General features: G+C 40.8%; 1 protein-coding gene across 2 annotated transcripts in view; it reads left to right on the forward strand.

Moving 5' to 3' along the window:
* Positions 1-27,099, forward strand: part of AGBL1 (ATP/GTP binding protein like 1) — a 928,519-nt gene that overhangs the window by 500,042 nt on the left and 401,378 nt on the right. For both annotated transcript variants that reach the window (XM_027520902.1, XM_027520903.1), the window contains exons 19-21: positions 1,031-1,160; positions 18,542-18,673; positions 26,290-26,466. In XM_027520902.1, coding sequence (XP_027376703.1) covers positions 1,031-1,160; positions 18,542-18,673; positions 26,290-26,466 — 439 coding nt within the window. The remainder of the gene's footprint in view (positions 1-1,030; positions 1,161-18,541; positions 18,674-26,289; positions 26,467-27,099) is intronic.

Here is a 27,099-nt window from a genome sequence, read left to right on the forward strand (position 1 = left end):
CAAAAAGAGAAGGACAAGGGCAGCAGGGGGTGGTAGTAGGGATCCGGGTAGGGAGGTTGGGAGGACTAGATGATGGAGATGCTGCTCTGCTTCCTCTTAATCTCTGGTACCTTGATTGTCAGCCTATTGAATAAATAACATCTCAGCAGGACTTCTGGTCGCCTCCCTAGAGAAGGGGCGGCCATTGGTAATCACTGGTGGACCCGGGCTTTTAAGGTTCCCTTTACCCACCACCCAGCATCTCGGCTTCCTTCTCTCTGAATTGCAGTCACTGTTCTTGCTAACCAGCTGTGTTACCTTTGTAGAGAGACTTGATACTTTCAAATGGGAACATCCTCTTTTCCCAAATGAGGACAAGTATGATTTTTGAGCTCATTTCTAGAGCTAATAATCCATGATGATGTATCTGAAAATGACCCTCCAGCTCTCTGAGTAAATGTCAAGTTTTCTGTGGCATCTATATGGATAGGGTGGAGTTAACGTGTTAGGAGAAAGACCCTATGCTGTTTCTCGGAGGGAAACAGATGTGGATGGAAAGCCTAAGTCTGTTAGGTGGTTTGGGGGCATTTATTTAACCATTTCTAAGTGTCACTGTCTTCACTGGGGTGCAATAATATCCACTTGGCAGAATTACTGGGCCAGCTAGAAAGAGCATATGTAACATGCCCAGCATGATATATTGATCTCAACTTATTATTAATAATGATTATTTGTGGAACTGGAGAGTCTAGAGAAATTTATTGAACTTGTTCTCCTCAGAAGTAGGTAGCGGAGAACAATATTTCCCAAACTTCATCTTCAAACTCTGGTGACCCTGACTCAAGTTAAATATGGTTTCCAGTTCTCTGGGGAGCTGTGAATAATCACGACAATTGGGATCTGCATCTTTCTGGGCATCTTCAGTGGATGCCAATTGAGCAGAAGTCAGAAGGAAGTTGGATTCATTAGTTTAATTGTCTTGTCGAGCTTTATTTTCTCAAGTTATTTTCTTCTAAATGTGTATTTATTTGCTTGTTGTTGGTTCCCGCAGTCACAGATGCTCACTGAGAGGGGAGGACTTGAACAGACAGTGGCTGTCTCCCAGCGCTCATCTCCAGCCCACAATCTACCATGCCAAAGGACTCCTCCACTACCTGGGCAGCATTGGTCGGAGTCCCATGGTGAGTCACTTCCTTCTGCTTCCACACTCTTGGCTGGTTCCCCCCACCTTCTGGGTACAGAGTACTTTCTGTTCAGGCAGGAAAACCAGACACAAGCCTAAGACCTGTGTATGACAAGCTGTAATGGGGGCATATTCATTTCCTAAGGCTGACATAGCAGAATACCACAAACTGTATAGATTAAAAAAAAGACAAAACAGCAGCCTATCTTTCACACTTCTGGAGACTAGAAGTCTGGAAATTAAGATGTCAGCAGCCCCTAATGTCTCCAAAGACTCTGGGAAAGAAGCCTTCATTGCCTCGTCCTAGTTTCTGGTGATTGCCAGCAGTCCTTCGCATCCTTGGCTCATGGGAGCACAGCTCCAATCTCTGCCAAATTTCTCCTTTCTTAGCATAGCAGTCACTGGACTAATGTGTACATGCTCAGGCATGTCTGACTCTTTGTGACCCCATGGACTGTAGACCACCAGGTTCCTCTGTCCGTGGGATTTCCCAGGCAAGAATACTGGAGTGGGTTGCTCTTTCCTTCTCCAGGGGACCTTCCCAACCCAGGAATCAAATGTGCATCTCCTACATTGGCCGGCAGATTCTTTACCACTGAGCCACCTGGGAAGCCCACAGTGAACCAGGGCCCACCCTAATTCAGTATGGGCTCCTCTTAACTTGGTTACATCTGCAAAGAATCTTTTTCCAAATAAAGTCACATACATAGGTACTGGGAATTAGGGATTGAGAGTATCTTTTTGGGAAACCATTTAACTGGCAACAAGAGCAAACTAGGAGTTCAATATTCATTGCTGAAAACCGGGCAAAAAATTGCATTTCATCCCATTTCCTGGGTCTTTAGTTTTTTTTTCCAGTTATTCATCAAGAAGGAAAGTGTATATGTCTCATTAAATAGTAAAATTTTCTCTAGATGTTCAGATTCGTATTCAACTAGCACTTATTAAGTTCCACAGATGATTCTGTCACCATTCTAGGCACCTTCACATGTAGGCTTTTCTCTCGAGCTTATAGTAAATGTGCAATTGATGAAAAACAACATTCAGAGGCTTAGGCTCAAGATAAGATAGGAGGTAATACTAGCCACATAACTGTATGAAAGTAATCATTTATGGACTACAAACTATGAACATATCTATCTGCAAAAGTGCAGAGGGCATATGTACAGATTTAGAGTGCTTACCTCACTGAAGGAGCTTAAACTAATTTGCAGAAGCTCACACATGGACCAATTCAAACAATCATCTCCACCATTAACCACTTTTTGACCATATACTATATGATTAAAACAGTGGCACATTCAATGAGTATCCAGTGAAACAATGGATGAATATCTAATTTAGAAGCTGACTTGAACCTCAAAAACATTAAGAGGTCAGATGATGTCCTTGGGATCACCAGGAAGTAGAGTTGATCTGGCTTTCTACCCTGCAACCCCTTCTCTCTTCATCACTTATTCTTTGAGGGGATGTGTTAAGTCCAGGTGTCTGCTCCCAGGGCAGTTGTATGGACAATGCTTAATTCTCCATCTATGACGTGTGATCACAGGTAGAATGTTGTCAGACAAGGACGCTCCCCTGAGCCACCAGGGTTTTTAGTGAGGGTCGTTATATATTGGCTGCACTGTGTCTTTGTTGCTGCTACGAAGGCTTTCTCTAGTTTTGGCAAGTGAGGGCTACTCTCTAACTGCCACGTGCGGGCTTCTCATCGTGGTGGCCTCTCCTGTTGCAGAGCGTGGGCTCTGGGTGCACGTGCTTCAGTGGTTGTGGCGCGGGAGCCAAGTTACTCTGAGACATACTGGGATCTTCCCGGCAACGGATCAATCCCTTATCCCCCGCATTGGCAGGTGGATTCTCAACCACTGAGCCGCCAGGGAAGTCCTCAGGAGTCATTTTGTAGCCCTGGTGTCCATGCAGCTAATCTTAGTCTCCAGGCTCTTCAGAGGTCAAGCTTTGTGGCCCAAGAACCCCACCATATATCACATGGTATCAACCTTCTAACGTGGCCCAAGGTCCCAGGTAAAGAAAGACACTCTTATCTATCAGGATATTCCACAGATGTCAAGGTGAGCTCCCAGGAGCCAGTCCAGGGTCAGACCTTTCTTTGGAGAATATAGGGTTTACATGCTTCAGGCTTGTTGAGTCAGTGCTTTATTGCAAAATGACAAAGCACATGCTTTTCCCTTAAGAACACTTATTCTACATTGGTCAAAATGTGCCATGTTTTCATGCTACCTCACATTCTCCATCCAAGGAGACGCTGTAATCTGCTGTCTGCCCTCTAGAAGTAACTTCATGGCCTGCATATGTGTGCTCAGTCCTGTCCAACTCTTTGCCCCATGAGCTGTAGCCTGCCAGGCACCTCTGCCCATGGAATTTTCCAGGCAAGAATACTTCAGTGGGTTGACATTTTCTACTCCAGGGGATCATCTACCCAACCCAGGGATTGAACCTGTATCTCCTGCTTGGATTCTTTATCACTAGCACCACTTGGAAAGTCCCTACCCAGGGCCTCGTGCATAGCAGAGCCCCAATCTCAAAGTCAAGATCTTGAAAAGTGTCTCTCTAAGTAGGAAGCCTCAGCCTCTGGGTGGAGAGAGAGAGAGACTTACAGAAAAAGAGTTTCCACCCTGATACACATTTTAAGCATACACACATTCTATCCGTAACAAACAGGATTCCTCTCCACTCTGACAACCTCTAATTGAAGAGCAGAACATTTATTTTAAAGCATGGTAGGTGAAAGCCTTGTTTAAAAATATAAATAAACATTAATTAACTGTAAACATGACAGTCACAGATTCGTTTCCTGCTGGGACCATCTGAGAGGTGGGTGAGAAACAGCTGAGCGCTAGATGTTGTTCGTAGCATTACAAAGCTCTCCTTTAGGGCCAACATCAACTTTCAGTTACCTGTGTGGCTATATTTAAGCAGCCTTCTGCTGACAGCAGAAGCACTGCCACTCACTCAGTACTCAGGCCTGTCCTTTACCTGGAAGTCTTCCACTGAGTCAAGATTGTCTCTTGTGCTACATGGTTGTAAATTAACAGTAACTCCACACAAACACTGACTCTTATGGAAATATTTCTGAAAGCATTAGGAAGCCCATTTCTGGTGGTTAGGAGGTTCTACCTGCTCTAGATGGTACTGAGACATTTGCATATTGGCAGGTAGAATAATATAAACTCCTGGGACTAATGAGAATGCAGGAGATGGGGAGAAAGCAATGTCATGATACTTCTGGAGCTTGCAAAAGACCATACAGTTCATTCAGTTTATAAGCAATACAGCCCTTTTCATATATTGTTTCATCCATTCACTGATTCATCCATCTACCCTTCCATCCATTCATCCATCCATCTTTTCATCCATCCATTCATCCATCCATCCAGGCAGTCATCCATTTGTCTACTCATTTACATCATGTGTATAATAATTGTGCCAAGTGCCAGAAGGTACCTTTTCTTTAAGGAGTTGTATAATTTCTTTGGTAGAAAGTGGAGTCAAGTCTGTGAAGAAACCCATGTAGTAAAAAATGAAACAAAGTTTGTCAGTAAAAACTAAAACCAAGGTTCGTGTGAGTTGTAGGAACACAAATGAGGGCTTGAGTAACTTTCCCTTAAGGTTATGGAAATGCTAGAGACTGAAGATGCCGTTTGAGTTGTACTTGAATGATGAGTAAAGGTTTTTCTTGCACTCACAATAAACTAGTAGAGAAATATCCTTTCTTTAGATGTCTACAAGCCTGATTATGGACTCTTTTATCTTCTTCCTTGTGAAATTGAAGACTTGGTGGGATTTCTGTGTCTGAAGGTCACCAGACGGAGCAAAAGAAAGGAAGCTTTTATTAACTAATGGCATAGCTCTCACATCACGCTGATCTTATGTTCCCTTTCCTATCGTCCTGAACTTCCATTTTATGTCTCTCTTGCCTGTTAGAAGATCAGGAAATATGCTGCAGATGTTGGATCCAAAAGCCCAGAAACACACGCTATTGGCATATTTATACACCGGAATGCAATTCAACAATAAAAACTTAAAGACAGTAGCAATCAACTACAGATATACTCAAAAACACAGACCAATTTCAGGAACATGTTTAGTGAAATAAGTTAGACATTAAGAAGCACATATTCTATGCTTCTATTTATACAAAGTTTAAGATGAGTTAGACCAGAACAGTGGTTTCCTCTAGAAGGAGATTCAATAAAAGGGGCCAGGAAGGAACTTTCTAGATTAGTGGAAATTTTTCTATATTTTGAATGAAGAGTCAGTTACAACAAAACTCATTGACTCAAAACTCTTTCAAGTTCTGTACTTGTACATACTTCCATTTCCATTTATTTTAGAATTAACGAAATCAAAGCAAAGTCACAGAGCTTTGAAATGTAGCTAGGAGATAAAGGAGGATGTTCAAAGTAAAATTGACCAGCACAAAGGCGTGTGAGTCAATTTAGGGGAGATTATCTTTGCCAGAACAGAGTAGAGAGGCTGAGAAGATTTATCAGAAATCAGAAGGCTCCAGTCAGAGGAGAGGTATGTAAGTGGAGAAGCCCAGAAGAGCAGACAGCCTTAACAATCAACTAGTGGTAGGCACTGAAATGTTCATCTTCCAGGAGCTCCACACAGGGGTCAGGAGATATGCTGCACTGGGGCAGTAGGACACGGCTTTGGGGAGAGGAGGAAAGCTGAGGCTCCAGCAAGCTCCGAGGAGCCGAGACCAGCAGTGTCTTCTGAAGAGCTGTGCTGTAGCTGCTTGGTCTCTGTCCTGCTGCAGAGCATCTGGGCTTCAGAATTAGGAGAGGTATCAGTTTCCATCCCCCTGGCTCTTGCTGTGTGCGTGCGTGCATGCTCAGTCATGTCTGACTCTTTGCAATCCCATGGGCTGTAGCCCGCCATGCCCCTCTGTCCATGGGACTTCCCAGACAAGAATTTGAATACGTGTTGGTAAAGAGATTGCAGTGCTCCGTGAGCAGCTCATTGATTTCCATTTACCACTCACACAAAATAGGCTGCCTTCTTCCAGGGGACAGGGAGGGCGTATTTGGGGTTTATCCTTCTCTGGGGCCCAATGAAACAGAACTTTCAGCTACTAACATTATTTTACTGGTCTTATTCTGTCCCTCTGGCATATGTTTTTAGTTCATCAGCTTCTTTTTAAAAAAGGCACGGAAGTAGAGGACAAGAAGAAATGGCATGTCCCTTCCTAAATCCTTGTCTCCAAGGACCTAAGGATACGCTGTACACACAATTTATTTTATCTGCACTCTATTCTTCAGAAGTAGCAAAGGAACATGTGTTACAGTTACTTATTTTCTTTGACTCAGGCTAAGGTACTGAATCTAGAATTCTCCTGTTTTTGTATTTGAGGATAAAGTAGGGGAAAAAAACCCCCTTCCAAAAAGGAAACAAGCAACAGAAAACATGGAGGTCCTGGGTAAAAAAAAAAAAAAAATTATAATAATAATTTGATCCCATATTTTTTTATTTAAAATTGTTCCCGTGATACCAGAATAAAGATTAAGTAATGAGTGGCTATGTGCTAGTCATTTAACCTCCTTTAACTTTAGCACAATGCTAAGTTGAACCTCATTTGTAAATTTGAATGAAAGCCTCCTTTCAGGAATTTTATACTGATTAAACATGTATGTCATGAACCTTAACAGTATGACTGGCCCATATCAAACATTTAAGTAAACCGCAGAGATTAAAATCATTATTAGTTCCCAGAACGGTGCTACATCCAAAACAAAGCCACACTTTAGAGTGCATGATGTTGCATTAATGTACATGGGCTTTGTCAACATAATTGAGCTATTTGAGAAAGAAGGACATTATAATACCTAACTCCGGAATGGCGGAAAACTTCCAGCAGCATTTTATAATATTTAATAAAGGGTCCCACTGTGAGAAATCTCATAACCCATTAGTTACTGATGCCTTCTGCTGAGTTAAATGGGAAAATTTTCACCCCAAATTAGCCACTGGAGGTAGACAAAGCTGATGTGTAAGTAAGGCTGCTTTTCTAAGACCGTGTTGGAACTTTGACCCATAATGGCCCAATTTAAGTGAGAATCTCTCACTCTAGGAAAGAGAAAAGAACATCAGATCCTCTTTCAGTTGTGTTTGTGTATTTGCTCAGTCCTATCCAACACTTTGTGACCTCGTGGACTGTAGCCCACTAGGCTTCTTTCTCTGTCCCTGGAGTTCTCTAGACAAGAATACTGGAGTGGGCTGCCATTTCCTCTTCCAAGGGATCTTTCTGACCCAGAGATCAACCCTGCCTCTCTTGCATCTCTTGCATCTCCATCATTGGCAGGCAGGTTCATTACCAGCTGAGTCACTGGGGAAGCCAACCCTCACCCTCACCTTGCCTCTTTTAGGTATTGATAGGAATAAATTCTGCACGTGCCCCCTGTGGTTAGCCTCAGACATGAATGGTGTTGCTGACAACTCAGATGAATCTCTTGCTAAGAAGAGATCACACCTGTCAGTAAAAGGACTGGGAAATCTGGTCTTGCAAACAGGGTTCTTGGATAACTAAGCACTCCACTAATAGCATTTCTCTCCTAGAGAGGTTTACTCTGCTCAAGAACTTGGGCTGAATGTTGTCTGCAAAATATTGTACTCAGGCTGGAATCTCCAGGGCTATAGTGAGACTTGTTTGGTTTAATTGGAAGCATCGTGGTTTTGGATTTCCATCACATTCCCCAGCATTAGCCTCCTTCGAGCTTCAGCCTTGCCTTCATTTTCTTGTGGCAAGGGTATAAATTATGTGGAGGTCTTGCTGCCAGGAAGCAGGAACAAGACCCAGATGTCAGGAATGGAAAACACAGCAGCTTAAAGCTGGCAGAAAGAGCAGTAAACAATCAGGAACAGCGGAGCCATGGGAGTAGGGGAATGGCTAGGAGAGATGGGCTTGAGATGAGGGGGGAGTAACCTCTGGAACAAGGTTCCCAATTAGCTTATAGAGGACCCAGGGTGGGACCAAGGAATGGAGGGAAAGATGGTGAAGGTGTGTGAGCAGCATAGTAATGGGGCCCTCAACAGCCTCTTTGCTGAGCAAGAAATGATGGAACACACATTTGCATGAATTAAATTAACCTTGCAATTTAGTTCAGATAGGAATTCACGGGAAAAGGTACTAGGGAGACGCATGGGAGTCTGATTTCAAAATCGTAATCCAATCCACAGTATACACTTGGCTGATGAAGAAAGTGAGGCACAAGGGACTCAGTTTAGCTCAGGGTGAACAAGTGTAAGACTAACCACTCTGGCTCAAAGAAAACAAAACTTAACTAAACGAGAGCTTCAGATCTATGTCTCTCCCAAGTCCCTTGCCTTGGGGAAAAGCACATCATATTGCCTATTTACGTAATCAGAATTTAGGTATCATTCTTAACCTCTTCCTCACTAAGCCTGTGAATCCATTTAGTCTCTAATTCCTATAGATTTTACTTTCTTACTCTCTCGCCAAACATCCTTTGTATCCATACTTACCTTTTCTCCCTTAAAGTAAGCGTTTGCCCTCTCTTGTGCCTGGTCTCAGGCCCTGCAATTCATTCTTTGTTGTTTTTTTGTTTGTTGTTTTGAAGTGGATGATTTATAAAATCTATATTGAATTTGTTACAGTAGTGCTTCTTTTTTTTTTTTCTTTTTTCATTTTTTAAAAATGTTTTGGTTTCCTGGCCCTCAGGCATGTGGGATCCTAGCTCCCCAACCAGGGATCGAACTCATACACCCTGCATCAGAAGGTGAAATCTTAACTACCGGGCCACCAGGGAAGGTCGCTTTGCTCAGTCGCATCCAATTCTTTGTGACCCCATGAAACTGTAACCCGCCAGACTCCTCTGTCCATGGAATTCTCCAGGCAAGAGTACTGGAGTGAGTAGCCATTCCCTTCTCCAGGGAATCTTCCTGGATTAGGGATTGAACCTGGGTCTTCTGCATTGCAGGTAGGTTCTTTACCATCTGAGCTAACAGGGATGCCCCCTGCCAGGGAAGTCCTCCTGCAATTCCTTCTTACTCCAGTTCTGGTGACCTGAGTGCATGACTCCTCTTTACCACAATACTGATGGCTCCTTCCCCACTGTTGGGAAAATGTCCAAACATCCTGCAATGATAAGCATGCACATCAGGGATCTGATCACTGCCCACCTCTGCCTGTCCCCAGGATCCACTCTCTTTCAGTCTATAGTCTTATTCTGAGTGATTGCAGTTCTTCATGTGCATAGTCATTTCTCATTTTTCCATTTGCTTGGACAGCTCTCCTTCAGTGGAGCTCATCTTAGGTATCACCCCCTAAAGAATCCCAGGACCACCACATCATACACTTCAGGGGTGCCGTTCCTTAGAGTGCATGGTGGAAGACACCCCAGGAGTTGTGCAGCTTGTCTTTATTTGGGTTTCCAGAGGAACTGTGCGTCTTTCTCCTCTGACAGTAGTATGTTCACCTATTGTGGTGCTGGAGAAGACTCTTGTGAGTCCCTTGGACTACAAGGAGATCAAATCAGTAAATTCTACAGAAACCAACCCTGAATGTTCACTGGAAGGACTGATGCTAAAGCTGAAGCTCCAGTACTTTGGACACCTCATGCGAAGAGCCAACTCATTGGAAAATACCCTGATGCTGGAAAAGATTGAGGGCAGGAGGAGAAGGGGGCGACAGATGGTTGGATGGTATAATCGACTCAATGGACATGAATTTAAGCAAACTCCAGGAGATAGTGAAGGAGAGAGGAGCCTGGCGTGCTGCAGTCCGTGGGGTCGCAAAGAGTAGAATATGACTTAGCAATTAACAGCAACATTCACTTGTGGGATCATCCCAGTAAAACTGCTCCTGGAAAAGGCAATATCGACCTAAAAAGTGTTTTAAAACATGAAGTCTGGATGAGAGCGAACGCGGGTTCAATTACTTGTTCACATACTTAATAGTGGTGCGAGCTTGAGCAAGCCTAGGCAAGTTACTTTTTTTTTTTTTTCCTGCAATTAAGTTTTCAGCTGCAAAATAGGAGATAATTATAGCACCTACTTCATCATGAGATAATCTATATTAAATGTTTAGCACAGTATCTGAATCATTGTAAGTCTCCAATAAATTAACTACTGTTGTTCTTGTCATTGTTATTGAGGGCAGTATTGCCTTATATTAAAATTTTAATTTCTTCTGCCACAGTGCAGGCACCCAGCAAATATTTGTTGAATCAATTGATGAATAAGCAAGATAGGGCCATTTATTAATGCATGGATATTAGAGTGTCATGACTGGGCACATTTCCCACTTACCTATTACAGATTTTTACTGAAAGGAAGTAGACGAGTATTAAGTCATCCAATCAGAAAGAAAAAAGCTTCTTTAACTGAAATAACTTGATAATTGTCTTGTAATTGCCCCCTGCAATGTAGAGTAACACATGTTTCCTATAACTAACGTGCCTTTATTTTTAGGGATGTCATTTGAGCAATAAGTAGATCAATGTCTCCATCTCCTTTATTTTCAATCTTGAGGGGCCACTAGAACTCCTAGGGCAGAGTGGAGCTCATTCCAACAGGTGCAGAGGTCTATAATTTATCATTTATGTCAGCTTTCAGAATCTGAAGGATCAGAAAAAAATAAAATTCTTTTTTTCCAGTTGAGTTCGGCAGCTAAGGAGCACCTGTCACCACAGAGGCATAGCTTCTGGTTCAGCTGAGAAATCTGTTGCTAAGACACAGCCCTAATTTGTTTGCACACTTTTCATGAGAATGGTGGGTGTTTATTCCCAGGGAGAAACTGAGGCGTGAGAGAGAAAACTTGGCGGGAAATTCATGATGGCAGAAGATCACACCTTGAACAGTTATTTGATCGGTTCCTTTAGAGGCTTTCAAAGCATAGCCCCATGTCCGGCGGCATGAGTATCCCCTGGGGTTGTTAGATATGCACGTTCCTGGGCCTCACCCAGACTTGCTTCAGTAGCCACATTGCTGGGGAGTGGGCCACGGTCTATGATGCAACCAGTCCTCCAGGTTATTCTGTTGCTTCATGGCGTGTCAGACCCTCCGCTCTAGACTCGAGACGCATGCAGTGGATCTAAACCCTGGCTACACGTTTAGAAAAACCTGGAAAACTTTTAACAATCCCATCACCCTGGTGTCACTGCAGACCAATTAAATCAACATCTTTTGAGGTGCGCTCCAGGCATTGATATTTTTACAATCTCCTTAGGAGATTCCAGTGCACAGACAGGATGGAGAAGCACTGGCCTGGGGGATTTTTATTTTTATTTTTTTTGCAAACAACGGAAACCTGCTTAAGTAAACCAAGGTGGCAATTTTGAACAAGTCGAATAATGTCTAACCAGAGCTGGAAAACACCCAAACCCTAGACACATCTTCTGTCAATCTCTCATTTTCTCCTTCTGTGGGCACATTTTCTGGTTTCTGCTTTTCTCTGCACATTTGCCTAATTATCTCAGCCTTTACAACCCAACTTATTCTGCTCATTCACTGTTTCTCCGCTGCTTTTTCATTATTTTTGTCTTGTCATTGGACTGACTCCCTCCTCGCAACTCTGTATGGAACACCCACAGCTCAATGATATCTAGAAGCTGGAGAGATTTTATTTTCTCCTAAGATTTTAACTTGAAACTATCAGTTAAGGATTCCTCCCTCCCCCAATAATAAAATTCCTTTTTTATTTTTAAGAGAAAAAAATACCTAAAATACTTCTCTGCTAACAGGAAATTCACAATGCAATTAAAAAATTTCCCCCAATAAAATAGTAGCTTTTTGAAGAAAAAGTAAAAGTTAATGTGCTAGTCTCGCAGTTGATCCCAACTCTTTTCGACTTCATGGATTGTAGCCTACCAAGCTCCTCTGTCCATGCAAAGAATACTGGGCTGAGTAGCCGTTCCCTCCTCCAGGGGAATCTTCCCCACCCAGGGATCAAATCCAGATCTCCCGCACTGCAGGCAGATTCTTCACCATCTGAGCTACCAGGGAAGCCCAGTAGCTTCCTCTTATTTAAAATTAAGAGAGAGAGGGAGAAGAGAAAGAAGGTAAATTTATCGAGAATATCTTCAAGTCCTTTAGTTCTTAAAACTCTCACCTCATAGATGACTCCAACCACCTTGACTCCAGATATCGGTCCTGACATCTCTGAATTCTTCCCTGCTTACATAGCCCATCAACTACCACACCTTATCAGTTCTGATCTACTCTTCAAGAATTAGTTTTCATCTTCTCCCATTATGACTGAGCAGACCATCTACCTATTTGCCTTTTTTAATCTTTCTTACATATGTGTGTTTATTTATGGCTCCATGCATGCACCCTGCATGTTCCGGGTCATTCCTGGTGTCAACAGCTTCTTATTCAATCAGTAAACAAAAGGACTTGATCAGATACCAGAAAACAGGCTCATCTCATCTAATTTCTCAACCAACAACATTGTTGATAGCAATTTATCTGGCCTTAGCTAAACTATTTCCAGAGAACAGAAGTTTTTAAAAGTGTGACACTGCATTGCAGGACATCTCTAACCATTGAAAGTTATTTCTTGCAGATAATAAATATTCAACAACTGAAATCTACTTCCATGGTACATATTCTCCTTCCTTTTGCCTTCCTCTGTCATTTGAAATGATAGCAAGTATATTTATTCATTCTTCAAATGGGAGAATTTATAAATTTGGAGGGCTTCTCAAGACCCTACTGAGCTTTTTTCCCGCCTAGGGTAAGCATCTCCAGTATAGTTAGTTGATCTGTGTTTCTGTGTGCATGAATGCTAAGTCCCTTCAGTCGTAGCCCACCAGCCTCCTCTGTCCATGGGGTTGTCCAGGCAAGAATACTGGAGTGGGTTGCCATGCCCTCCTCCAGGGCATCTTCCTGACCCAGGAACTGAAACCCAAGTCTCTTATGTCTCATGGACTGGCAGGTGGGTTCTTTACCGCTAGTACCGCTTGGGAAGCCTGATCTGTGTTTATAAACATTCCCATTTCCCTGACTTTCTGATTTCAATTTACTGAGGCATCCTGGCTTGTTTTTAAATGCCACACTCAGAAGTGAAAAGCACTGTATTAGATATAAATTGACCAGTGTGAGGTATATCAGACTGATTGCTCTCCTAAGGCATGACCACTTTAACTTCTCCAGAAGCAATTTATGATTAATTTTGACATCCATGGCTACTGATTCATTTTGAGCAAACTGTCATTTAAAACCTCCAAATCTCTCATTCAAAACCTACTGCTACGCTGAATGTCTCTTTCCTTTTGCCACTGTTTGCGTCTAATTGTAGGAGCTGCATTTATTCTACTTTAAGTGTTTCAGTTTCCACGAATTCAGCTCCTTTTGCCACTTATCATTTCCGCTCTTACTGTGCTTTCACTCATTCAAGGTCATTATTACCCTCTTGTGCATATGTATGTAGTAGCTTCAGTTGTGTCCAACTTCTTGCGACCCCATGGACTGTAGCCCACCAGGCTCCTCTGTCCATGGGATTCTCCAGGCAAGAATACTGGAATGGGGAACACATGTATACCTGTGGCGGATTCATTTCGATATTTGGCAAAACTAATACAATTTTGTAAAGTTTAAAAATTAAAAAAAAAAAAAGAAAATATATTGCTGATTATTTTCTGTATTAAATGAGTCAGACTATTTCTGTTTTCAAAGAAAAAATTCCCCTTGTGCAGGTATGTGTTTAATCCCTTAAGCGAGTTAATGAGATCTTTATAATTCAATTTTTCCTGTTTTCTAATATACTCTGAATTTTACCTAATTGTATATTAATATTTAAATGACATAAAACTTATGAAAAAATTTAGAAACAGGCTTTTAATATGTTAAATCTTTTGAAACTGATGGAATATGTTAAACTGTACTAAATATTGTGGATTCATGTCATTTCTCTTTAGTTATAGACATGATAATGAACAATAAACTTTGGTAGGAAAAAAAAAAAAGAATACTGGAGTAGATTACCATGCTCTCCTCCAGGAGATCTTCCTGACCCAGGGATGGAACCCATGTCTCTTATGTCTCCTTCATTTGCAGGCAGGTTCTTTACCACTAGCCCAGCTAAGAAGCCCATTCTTCCCTTAGTTATCCTCAATTCTGTATCATTAGCAAATTTGACAAGCACCTTCAGCTACCTACGCTGTGTACTTAACTTATTACATAAAGACTACATTTCTAGAAACTAAGGAACAAATGTGAGGAAATACCTCAACGAAATTCTGGGACTTCTGTCTCTTTGAAACACAGACGTGTGTATGCATCCTATTTTAGTGTTAAGTACACAGATTACACCTCTACAGCTTGGTAAATTCTCACAAAATGAACATACCATGTAACTGTCAAGCAAACCAAGAGACAGAACACCACACACAACCCAGACACCAGGCCATAATGTAATGTCCTCCTACCCTCAAGCATAGACATTATTCTAACGTCTTTCAGTGTAATAGTTTTGCCTGTTTTTGAATGTCATATAAGGAAATCATACGGCTGTGCTCTTTCACATCTAGCTTGTTCTTGCATTCTCAATCCTGGATGGTATTTTGTTGAATGATTATAGCACAATTTATTAATCAATTCTACTGCTTACAGATTTAGGCTAAGAAAAATAATGCTGCTGTGTACGGGTTGGCCAAAATTTTTGTTTAGGTTTTTTCCTTAAGATGGTACAGAAAAACCCGAACGAACTTTTTGTTCAACCCAATATATTCTTGCTATCTTCTCGTGCCCAATGTATGCATTTCTGTTGGGCAGGTTCTAGAATTCGTGTATATTCAGCTTTAGAAGACATTCCCAAATTGTTTTCTATAGTAGCAGTATGGTGACATAGTCCCACAAGCTGGGTTTGAGAGTTCCACTTCTGCTGTTTTCTTTTCATGATGTTAGGAGTCCTAATAACACATTAGATGCAGTCGTGTCTCACTGTGGTTTTATATTTCCTTGATATCGATTGAGGTTGAGTACATTTTCATTTGCTCAACAGCCATTTGGAACTTCTTTTTTTGTCCATTAATTGTTGTTTTCTTATTGATACATGTATACATTCTCGATGAATCACTTGTTGGATATCTATCTGCAGGTATATTATTTCACTCTTTGGTTTGCCTTTTCACATTTCTCCTGGTGTTTTTGCTTCAAAAAAAATTCTCAATGAAATGTATCTAGTTTTTTAATGTTTTTATTTATTTTTAGTTCTTATTTTCGTCCTCGTTAAGAACTCTTTCCCAGCTCCAAGGTCAAACATAGTAACCTATGTTACCCTCAAGTGACTTTATTATTTTATCTTCCATGTTAGGATCTATAATTTATATGGATACTTTTTAACATATTATGAGGATAAATATTTACTTCTATTTTTCTATATATTTTACCTGGGGATTCAAGCCTCCTAAAACCATCCTTTCCCACTGCACCAGTGTGTGAACTCTGTCATGAATCAAGTGACTGTGAGACTCTCCTTGGAATATCTACTTTTCTCTATTGATCAATTTATGTATTATTTTACCAATAATAATGTCTGTTATTCTTATGAGTTTCATGCTTTTATGCTATTTTAAATACTGTTTTCCAAGGTTTTTTGTGATCCACACAGTCAAAGGTTTTAGTGTAGTCAATGAAATAGAAGTTAAGTGATTTTCTGGAATTCCCTTGCTTTTTTTATGATCCAGCAAAAGTTGACAATTTGGTCATTTCATATTTCATGGCATATAAAATACTGTTTTAAACTTTAGGCTTTTTGGGTACATTTATAGTATTTATAAATGCACTTGATTTTTATATATTGACATTCTTACCTGCAATTTTGCAATAATTTGTATGTATAGATTTTTTATATTCTGCATTTAGCAATCTTTATATAGGGAGATAAAAGACAATTTTATTTATTCTTTTAAAATCTTATACTGTTTTTTTTCTCTTACGTTTATTTTTCTTTTCCTTCAATTATACCATCAATTACAATTGAATCTTAGTGCCAGGTCTTTTCCTGAGTTCAGGGACTAAGCATAATATTTCATCAAAAATTATACTATTAACTGTTTTTTAGGTAATGGTTCTTAGGTTAAGGAAATTCTGTCTGTAAATGTATATGTTTTTACATTTTTTATTTTTATGCAATTTTATAGATTACTTTCCACATACTGTTATTACAAAATATTGGCTATTTAACTGTGTTGTGCAATATATCCTTGAGCCTGTCTTATAAGATTGTTTGTTACTTTTTGATCCTGTATGGGTATTGAATTTTATCAAACATTTTCATGCATCTATTATGATTATCATATTAGTTCTTTCTTTAGTCTATAAATGTAGTGAATCACATTGAATAATTTTTGATGTTGAAACAACCTAACTTTGCATTCTAGATTTTAACTAAATATTATACTGTATAATTTTTTCATTTTTGTTTTGAAATAATTTTAGGAAAGTTCCCCAAATAGACAATACCCATATATACTTCCCTTGTGGATCAGATGGTAAAGAATCTGCCTGCAATGTGGGAGACCTGGGTTCGATCACTGGGTGCGGAAGATCCCCTGGAGGAGGGAAAGGCTACCCACTCCAGTATTCTGGCCTGGAGAATCCCGTGGACAGAGGAGCCTGGCAGGTTGCAGTCCGTGGGGTTGCAAAGAGTCTGACACAACTGAGCGACTAAGCACACGCATACATACTTCATCCACTTTCCCCTAATGCTAATGCTTTGCACAATTATGGTACAATTATCAAAACTGAAGGTTAATATTGGAACACTGCTATAAATGAAATGACAGAGTTCATATGGGTTTCACAAGCTTTGCAGACCAATTTTTTTGTTTGTTTCAAGATTAATTCACAATCCTCATCATACTTAGATTTCATATTTCCTTAGTTTCTCCTCTGCAAAAATCCCTTACACATTCTTTGTCTTTCATGACCTCAATGATTTTAAAGAGTGCTAGTCATTTTTAAACTTTTCTTCAATATGAATTTTGTCACCGCGTCTGTTATTGGTGATGTTTACCTTGGTTACTTGGTTAAGGTAATGTCGGCCAGATTTCTCCATGGTAAAGTTATTGTTTTTCCTTCTGTAGTTAACATCTTGGAGAAGAGATTTTTGACACTATGCAAATAACCCTTTTGCTCCACAAATCTTTCTCATTAATTTTGGCATCCATCTTGCCAGCAATTATTAAACGGTGTTCTAATGGTGATTTTCTATTTACTTCATTTCTTCTATATTTATTAATTGGAGTTTGTATGGAAAAACTGTTAAAGGTGATTTCTTTTTCTTTTTTTTTTTTTTTGAGATACAGTTGCTTTACAATGTTGTGTTAGTTTCTGCTGTACAGCAAAGTGAATCAGCTGTATGTGTACATATGTCCCCTCCCTCTTGAGACTCCCTCCAAGCCTCCCCCCATCCATCTAGGTCATCACAGAGCACCGAGCTGAGCTCCATGTGCTATACAGCAGGTTCCCACTGACTCTGTTTTACACATGGCAGTGTATATATGTTAAACTCAACCTCCCAGTTCGTTCCACCCCCTCAATTTCCCTGTGTCCACCCATCCATTCCTTACCTCTGAATTTCTATACCTGCCCTGCAGATAGGTTCATCTGTACATTTTCCTAGATTCCACAAATAAGTGTTAATATATGGTATTTGTTTTTCTCTTTCTGATTTTCATTCTACATAATAGATTCTTGGTCCTGCTACATATAAAAGTTCTAATTTAAAACACTCCCTAACACCATACACAAAAATAAACTCAAAATAGATTAAATATAAAACCTGACACTGTAAAACTCTTAGAGGAAAACAGACAGTACACCCTTGGACATAAATCACAGCAAGATCTTTTCTGACCCACCTCCTAGAGTAACAAAAATAGAAAGAAAAATAAGCAAATGGGACCTAATTAAACTTAAAATCTTTTGCACAGCAAAGAAAACCATAAATGATATGAAAAGACAACCTTCAGAATGGGAGAAAGTATTTGCAAACAAAGCAACTGACAAAGGATTTATTTCCAAACTATATGAACTGCTTATGAAGCTCAATATAAAAAAAATCAATCTAAAACTGAGTGGAAGATATAAATAGCTATTTCTTAAAGGTTATTTCTTATTTCCTCTTCTGGTTTGGACTCTGTCTCCTCCCTCATCATAAGAAAACTTCTCAGAAGAGCTTTACATGAATTATATTTCTTTACATCCTGTTTGACCCTGAGGTCCTTCCAACCTAACTTCATCCTTGATAACTCTACCTACAGAACTCTTGCTGAAGTCGACAGTGGTCCCCATGTGTCTGGTTCTGCTAAGTAAACAGTATTTACCTAAGAAAGTTGACATTTTAAGCATGTAAGAAACTAGCAGATTTAGCTTCTCTTTCTTTGGTCATTGCAGGTCTTCTGTGATTTCCATGGCCACTCCCAAAAGAAGAATGTATTCCTTTATGGCTGCAGCATCAAAGAGACCTTGTGGCAAGCAGAGGCTACTGTAGGTACATCGAATCTCTCGGAAGATGTCAGCTACCGGGTAAGTCATTAGGGGGAATGACATAAAAATATTTGTGTCCAGATTCTTGCCTTTGAGACTTGCCTCAACCATTATTTTCCTGAATAAGCATTTTGATTATTTTAACTATAGGATTATAGCACATGCAGGTTGAAGGCATGTGTATCTTTTCCTCACTTTTGATGAATAATGTCTTTCTACCTGGTTACTTTCAATTTTTCTTTTTCCTGTATGATGTGATATAGTGATAGGAAACCTCATTTTAATTCCTGACTTTGTAACTATTAACTGTGTGACTATGATCCATTAACATCACCTCTCTGAACCACCATTCTGTCACCTGTGAAACAAGGATAATGAAAACACTGCCCCTGTTATGTATTTACAGAAGGACTAAAATGATACTGAATTGGAAAGGATCTTAAATAAATATGAAGGGATGAAAAATATTAAGGCATTTCACCATCCACATTCCTCTGTGTGCGCATACTATAAAAAGTAGACAGTGATCCACTGAACCTAATTCTCTTTTTTTCTGGGTTCCAGTAGCTAGAGATCAGCTATCCCCACACTGAACCCAGAGGGGTCAAGGAGGGAAAAGGAAAGAAGGACTTCTTCCTGTTGGGATAAAGGAGACAAGTTTGCTGCTTACCGGGTATTAGGAAGACGTCGAAGAGGTCAAGTTATCCCCCACCAAAAAATAAATAAATAAATAAAAATTGGCCTTTCTTTAAAATTTATACAGGAAAAGGAAAAAAATGACTTGTTGGAAAAACCTGGTTCTCCTCCTCTGTCTTTCTCCTTTCCTTTTACACAGAACGCTTCATTTCTCACACTGTTGCTTAGTTGCTAAGTCATGTCTAACTCTTTGTGACCCCATGGACTGTAGTCTGCCAGGCTCCTCTGTCCATGGGATTTCCCAGGCAAGAATACTCTAGTGGGTTGCCATTTCCTTCTCCATGGAATCTTCCTGACCCAGGGATAGAACCCGTGTCTCCTGCATCTCCTGCATTGGCAGGCAGATTCTTTACCACTGCACCACCTGGGAAGGCCATTTCTGACACTGCTGAGGATCAGGTATTTGCATTTTCCCTCCACCAGGCAATTCTGTGACAACACCTGAGTGTCTTACAATTTAACTGAATTCTAACACTGTCTACCTGGAGATAACATCAGATTTCTCAGGTTAAGGGCTCAGTCCCAGGAGACATCCCCCCCACTTCAGATACCAGTTGCAAGTAGTAAGTCCCCAGGTTACCCACAACTCCTGTCTGACTCAGCTACAAATCAAGGGTTTCCATGATCTCCTTCCCTTTGGGTCTGGTTATTTCCTAGAATAGTTCATAGTATTCAAAGGAACACTTATTTACATTTCCCAGTTTAGTTAAGGATATGCTAAAGGATACAGGTTTTTGACTTAAAACATTGCACAAAGTGAGAGTTTCCAGTTAAGTTTCATTGAGGACAAAATGAGGACTATAGCTCGGGAGATAGGACCCCAGATAATTCTGCAAAACTGCTCCAGAGAGGCAGGAGGGAAGGTCAGTATATATGTGATTTTAGTGAAGGGGTAATACATGCAATCAAACATCTTTTTTTTTTTTTTTGCAGAAGTTTTCTGCTAGTCACGAGGAGAATCGTCACCATGAAGAATTTTATAGTGCTTTTCTAGATATGAAGAGATACAAAAATTAAGTCCATAAAATTGCAGTAGCTCATGATTTAACCCTTGTAGAATTGGATGGCAAGTGGCAAACTGTCACTGACAAGATAAACAGCCATTTGAAAAGATATATAGATACGGGAGGGTCCCAAGTTTCTGTAAGTGTGGAGTCGCAGTGGGGGTACATTACTTTCCAGTGTATGGAAGGCTTCACCAACCTGGAAGCTCCCCCCACTTGCATTCTATTTGGATTTTATGGAAACTTCTTCACATGGGCTTGATCATTTATTAACTCCATCTCTAATCTTTCACAGAGAAGTAGTGATCAGCCCTGATCCAGGAGTGATTCAGGAGCCCACCCAGAGTCCCCTTATTAGAAGAAAATATGCTCCTGTTATTCTTATCACATAGGAATTTACAAGTGTTTTAGGAATCTCATATCAAAACTGGGAATGAAAAGCCAATATATATAGTTCTTACTGCAATGACAGTATCACAATTATGATGGTACCAACCTCTTCTTAGGGGCTTCCCTTGTGGCTTAGATGGTAAAGAATCTGCTGTAATGCAGGAGACCCAGGTTCAAGCCCCACTCCAGTGTTCTTGCCTGGAGAATTCCATTGACAGAGGAGCCTGGCGGGCTACAGCCCATGGTGCCACAAACTGTCTCTTGCAACTGAGAGACTACACTTTCACTTTCAACCACTTATCATTCTGGATATATGAATTTACTGAATATGAAATACCTTCAGGGTTAGTGAGTATGAAAAGGGGGAAAAAACCCACCAAACTTCTATCTCACCTGAAAATACTTCCCGTGTCCTGAATTGCTCCCCCCTCTTCACTCGTGCCTATTAGAAGCATAACTGCTATTGATCACTAGAATTCCCCCAAGGCTATTAATGCAGAAACAGCAGCTTATCTTCCATGTCCTATTTACTCTAAGGCTCAACCAGAGTACTGGTGATAAACCTCAAGAAGCTTAACTGCATAATCTTAATTAGAAAACTAGCTTGGATTAAAACATTTCATCTTACCAGATCATGCTGACCTATATAAAATTATCTCTTATGAGCAGTACATCTTGAGTTAAAGAATCTATACTATCCAGCCTTAAATATAGAGTCACCACGAATTTTTGCTCTCTTTTTCCAAAAAAAAGTTAACAATACTCATAGATAATGAGAAAACTTGCATCTTTTCCCAGGTGGCACAGTGGTAAAGTATCCATCTGCCAATGCAGGAGACACAAGAGATGCAAGTTCTGTCCCTGTGCCAGAAAGATGCCCTAGAGGAGGAAATGGCAAACCACTTCAGTATTCTTGCCTGGAAAATTCCATGGACAGAGGATTCTGGTGGGCTACAGGCCATGGGTCGAAGAGTCAGACATGACTGAGCACACACACACAATAAAACTTACCCCAAAGACTTGTGATGATTAAATGAATTAATGAATGCAAAATGCATAGTAAGCATTCAGTGAAAAGCTATCTAGGAGAAGGCAATGGCAACCTACTCCAGTACTCTTGCCTGGAAAATCCCATGGATGGAGGAGCCTGGTAGGCTGCAGTCCATGGGGTCGCCAAGAGTCGGACAGGACTGGGCGACTTCACTTTCACTTTTCACTTTCATGCATTGGAGGAGGAAATGGCAACCCACTCCAGTATTCTTGCCTGGAGAATCCCAGGGACGTTGGGGCCTGGTGGGCTGCCATCTATGGGGTCGCAGAGAGTCGGACACGACTGAAGCGACTTAGCAGCAGCAACAACAACAACAACAACAATATCAATGTTTGGGAAACTGAAATTAGGTTTAAGACACAGAGAAAGTGTCTGGGGAAGAGTTGAATGTCCCAAGCCTTCTTTCCCCACTCAAGCTGGGGGATCCTAGGAATCATTGCAGTAAGTCTCCAGTGGATCAATTCATGTGTAGAGTTCATCAATTTCCTAATCATTTAAAAACAAAACATATCAAACCACCTCCAGTTATCCTAGCTATCATCATCTTCATTGCTCACACTGACCTAGATCCATCTATGTAAAATCAAAAAGGAAATAGAAAGACTTTACTGTAAATGAGATGGTGTGGCACCCAGTATTTAATGAATGGATAAATTGCCACTGTAGAGGTGTAAAAGGATGTTCCCATTGCACTTTGTAAATTTCACATCCTCCAGGCTCCAAGGCTCCAGTAAAGGGATCATAGATTATGGAGTTTTCCAAATTCACGCCATTAATAGAGTCTGTGATTTTTTGGAGAGAGATTATACTAGCTAAGAAAAGAAGATTCACTTAATTTAAGAAAGGAGAGATCATTTAAATGATGTCAGATTAAACTTTTTGCAACAAGGCAAAGCATTGATAAATTGAAATTATATTCAAGTATTCTCAATCACTTTAGTTGATAAAATAAACCTACCTAAGGAGGCAAAAAAGCTGTACGCAGGAAACTAAAAGACACTGATAAAAGAAATCAATGATGACACAAAAAAATGGGGAGATATACCATGTTCTAGAATTGAAAGAATCAATATTGTGAAAATGACTGTACTACTCAAAGCAATCTACACATTCAGTGCAATCCCTATCAAATTACCAATGGCTTTTTTCACAGAACTAGGACAAAACATTTTACAATTTGTATGGAAACAGTGGCTGACTTTATTTTTTGGGCTCCAAAATCACTGCAGATGGTGACTGCAGCCATGAAATTAAAAGACGCTTACTCCTTGGAAGGAAAGTTATGACCAACCTAGATAGCATATTAAAAAGCAGAGACATTACTTTGTCAACAAAGGTCCATCTAGTCAAGGCTATGGTTTTTCCAGTGGTCATGTATGGATGTGAGAGTTGGACTATAAAGAAAGCTGAGCACTGAAGAATTGATGCTGTTGAACTGTGGTGTTGGAGAAGACTCTTCAGTGCCCCTTGGACTGCAAGGAGATCCAACCAGTCCATCCTAAAGGAGATCAGTTTTGGATGTTCATTGGAAGGACTGATGTTAAAGCTGAAATGCCAATACTTTGGCCACCTGATGTGAAGAGCTGACTCATTTGAAAAGACCCTGATGCTGGGAAAGATTGAGGGCAGGAAGAGAAGGGGATGACAGAGGATGAGATAGTTGGATGACATCACTGATTCGATGGACATGGGTTTGGGTGGACTCCGGGAGTTAGTGATGGACAGGGAGGCCTGGTGTGCTGCGGTTCATAGGGTCGCAAAGAGTCAGACATAACTAAGCGACTGAAGTGAACTGAACTGATGGAAACAAAAATGACCGCAAATAGCCAAAGCAATCTTAAGAAAGAAAAACATAGCTAGAGGGATCAGACTCCACGACTTCAGACTATACAAAGCTATAGTTTTCAATACAATATTGTACAGACTCAAAACTAGAAATGTTCTCTATTTATGTCTATTTAAGCAGTCATTTAAAGGCTTAGATAAGCAGATTCTATTTTTTCCCATGAATAGTTTATGAAGTACTCCCTATAAGCAGCACTGATCCATGTGCAGAGAAGATACAGACCTGCTCTCATGGAACTTCTAGGCTTCAGAAGAGATTGCAAATAAGCAACTAGTTACATACAGAAAATTATGATGAACACTTTAAAGGAAAAACACAGTGTGAGGGATCATGGGAAAAGAGGGACAAGAATAATGTGTACTAAGTCGTGTATGACTCTTTCGGCCACGTGGACTGTAGCCCACCAAGCTCCTCTGTCCATGGAATTTTCTAGGCAAGAATGCAGGAGTGAGTAGATATTTCCTACTCCAGGCGATCTTCCCAACCCAAGATTGAAACCACATCTCTTGCGTCTCCCACTTTGGCAGGAGGATTCTTTACTGCTGGTGCCACCTGGGAAGCTCCAAGAATGGATGAGTGAGTGAGTGAAAGTCTCCCAGTCATGTCCAACTCTGTGACTGCATGGATTGTAGCCTGCCAGGCTCCACTGTTCATGAAAGGCTCCTCTGTTCATGGAATTCTCCAGGCCAGAATACTGAAGTGGGTAGCCATTCCCTCCTCTAAGGGATCTTCCTAATCCAGGGATTGAACCCAGGTCTCCCTCATTACAAGTGGATTCTTACCGTCTGAGCCACTAGGGAAGCCCAAGAATACTGGAGTGGGTAACCTATCCCTTCTCCAGTGGATCTTCCTGACCCAGGAATTGAACTGTAGACTCCTAAATTGCAGGAGAATTCTTTACCAGCTGAGCTACCAGGGAAGTCCCCAAGAGTGGATAGATTAAATCAATTAGGAGGAATTGGAGAAACTCTGAGGATAACATTTATACTTCATTTCCCTTAAAATTATGATGCTATAGGTCTGAAGCCTATGTAGGAACTTAGAGATCATAGTAAATTACATTAATAAACACATTAATATATACTTATGTTCAATGTTTTTATAATTAATTATATTAATCCTTATATTAATCTGATAGCTATGTTAAGCATGGGGACAGTAAGAACCAGAGATATTAAGAGATTTGCTCAGTGTTCTAGAAATAAACAAAAACTGCATTTCTTGAAAAATAGTTCCTTAATTTACATTCTCATCCATTTGTTCTACTTCTCCAGCTTCTCCCAGCAATTTGTCCAAAGACTGACATTATACCATTTCTTATCTAATCTGTATACTTTTTTACTATGTGCTAATTTTTGGAGATTTTGCTAACACCGAAGTGAGAGAACCCTCTGTGTTCATATCACAAAAGTTCTGAACTGTCTAAATGTAGTATTGGTATACTATCAACTCTGGGATGCCATCCTTGGGGTTTGGGAAGGTCCAGGGACTAGTTGTCCCCTCTCTTTAGATAGACTAGGGTCTATTGATGCCTTCTGGCTTCCCTGGCGGTACCGTGGTAAGGAACCTGCCTCCCAGTGCAGGAGAGGCAAGAGGCGCAGGTTCGATCTCTGGATCAGGAAGGTCCCCTGAAATGGAAATGGAAACCTCCTCCAGTATTCTTGCCTGGAAAATCCCATGGACAGAGTAATCTGGCAGGTACAGTCCATGGGGTTGCAGAGAGTCGGACATGACTAAAACGACTGCACACACGCACAGGACATACGGTTACCTTCTAAATGGAAATTAAGTGACCTCACGTGGTATGTACGAATCCAGAGAGTATGGATTTTTATAAGTTTTATAATTGGCCCGACTTCAGATTTATAGATCAGAGGATGAGATTGAGAAGTTCATTTTGGCAGTTATACTCTTTCAGGAAGAAAAGTAACTGTATATGTGCTCCTGCTTAAGAAGCACCAGTGGTCCGTATGTCTGAGATAAGTGAAAACCCAGCCAGAAGACAGGGAGTCTGGGTTGAGCCACTCTCTAAATTTCAGGTCCCTGTGAAGTCTGTGGCTTCCCGTGGGGCTCAGCACAGTAATGTATGAGGCTGGGTATATGTTGCAACAGTGGTTCATAGTGATGCAGGAAGATGAGGTGGAAAGATCATAGTCTTTGGAGTTGGCCATGTTGGCATTTGGATCCCATCCCACCCACTTTGTAGTTGAACTTAAGCTAATTCTTTCTGACTTTTCTAAGCTTCAGTTTCCTCATCTTTAAAATGAATAAAAGGGGCTTCCCAAGTGGCACAGTAGTTAAGAACCTGCCTGCCAATGCTGGAGACCCAGGTTCGATCCCTGGGTTAGGAAGATCCCCTGGAGAAGGATATGAAAACCCACTCCAGTATTCTTGCCTGGAGAATCCCATGGACAGAGGAGCCTGACGGGATATAGTCAGTGGGGTCACAAGGAATCAGACATGACTTAGCAACTAAACAGTAACAATAACTACAGAAAAGGATTTAAAAATTGGTACTCAATACTTAGAATTGATATAAGATTTATAGTTGCATATATTAAGTGTTTGATATATTGAAATGCTTAATACTAAGAAGTTATTATTTTTTTTAATGATGCATAGATACAATCCTCTGCAACTCACCATACTTTGATTTTCTTAATTGTAGACTCTTCCCAAAATCCTTGATAAACTCGCACCAGCGTTTACCATGAGCAGCTGCAGCTTCCTTGTGGAGAAATCTCGGGCGTCCACAGCCCGGGTAGTGGTGTGGAGAGAGATGGGGGTGTCCAGAAGCTACACCATGGAGAGCAGCTACTGTGGTTGCAATCAGGGTCCCTATCAGGTATGTGAGGCTGAGGGATACCTCTGCTTTCTGTCCAGCAGCAATGCACCGTGATGGAGAGCTATTGCATACCCATTGATCCTTCTGTCTAGTCTGAAAGAGGAAGAAGTCTCCAGGAAAGTCTGGCCTAGCACCCTTGATCTTGCAGAAGAACTAGTTCAATGAATGCTTTCCCTGGCAGCACAATCTGTGTTGATCCTGGAAGCAATCTGTGGCTGCCTGCTGATTTGGTATTTCAATCGTCTGCCCTCTCTGGCGAGTGGTAGGGAGCCACCTCAGACAGGCACCCCTGCCTTTTATGGAACCTCTTCCTGGCCCTGTTTTATGTATGAGAACATTTTCTTTCCTTTTGCAACACGCAGACCAGTCCCCGATGCATCATCAAAAAAGGCATAGCTCAGGGCGTCGATATTGTCGAGACATATATGGTTGGTGTTTCTCTGTCTTTTGTGTTCAGCCGCTCTCTGTTATCCTGCTGTCGCAGAGCAGACAGAAGTGTGTGCCTGATGCAGGTCTCCCTGAGATGAGCGGGCCTGGGACTCGTGTCTTAACGGTGAAGGAAAGGCCTGGAATGAATCATATTCTTCCTACAGCTGTATTATCTGTATGAGCAGCTGGGTAGCTCTGAGAGCT

Source organism: Bos indicus x Bos taurus, chromosome 21, assembly GCF_003369695.1.
Source record: "Bos indicus x Bos taurus breed Angus x Brahman F1 hybrid chromosome 21, Bos_hybrid_MaternalHap_v2.0, whole genome shotgun sequence".
NCBI lineage: Eukaryota > Metazoa > Chordata > Mammalia > Artiodactyla > Bovidae > Bos > Bos indicus x Bos taurus.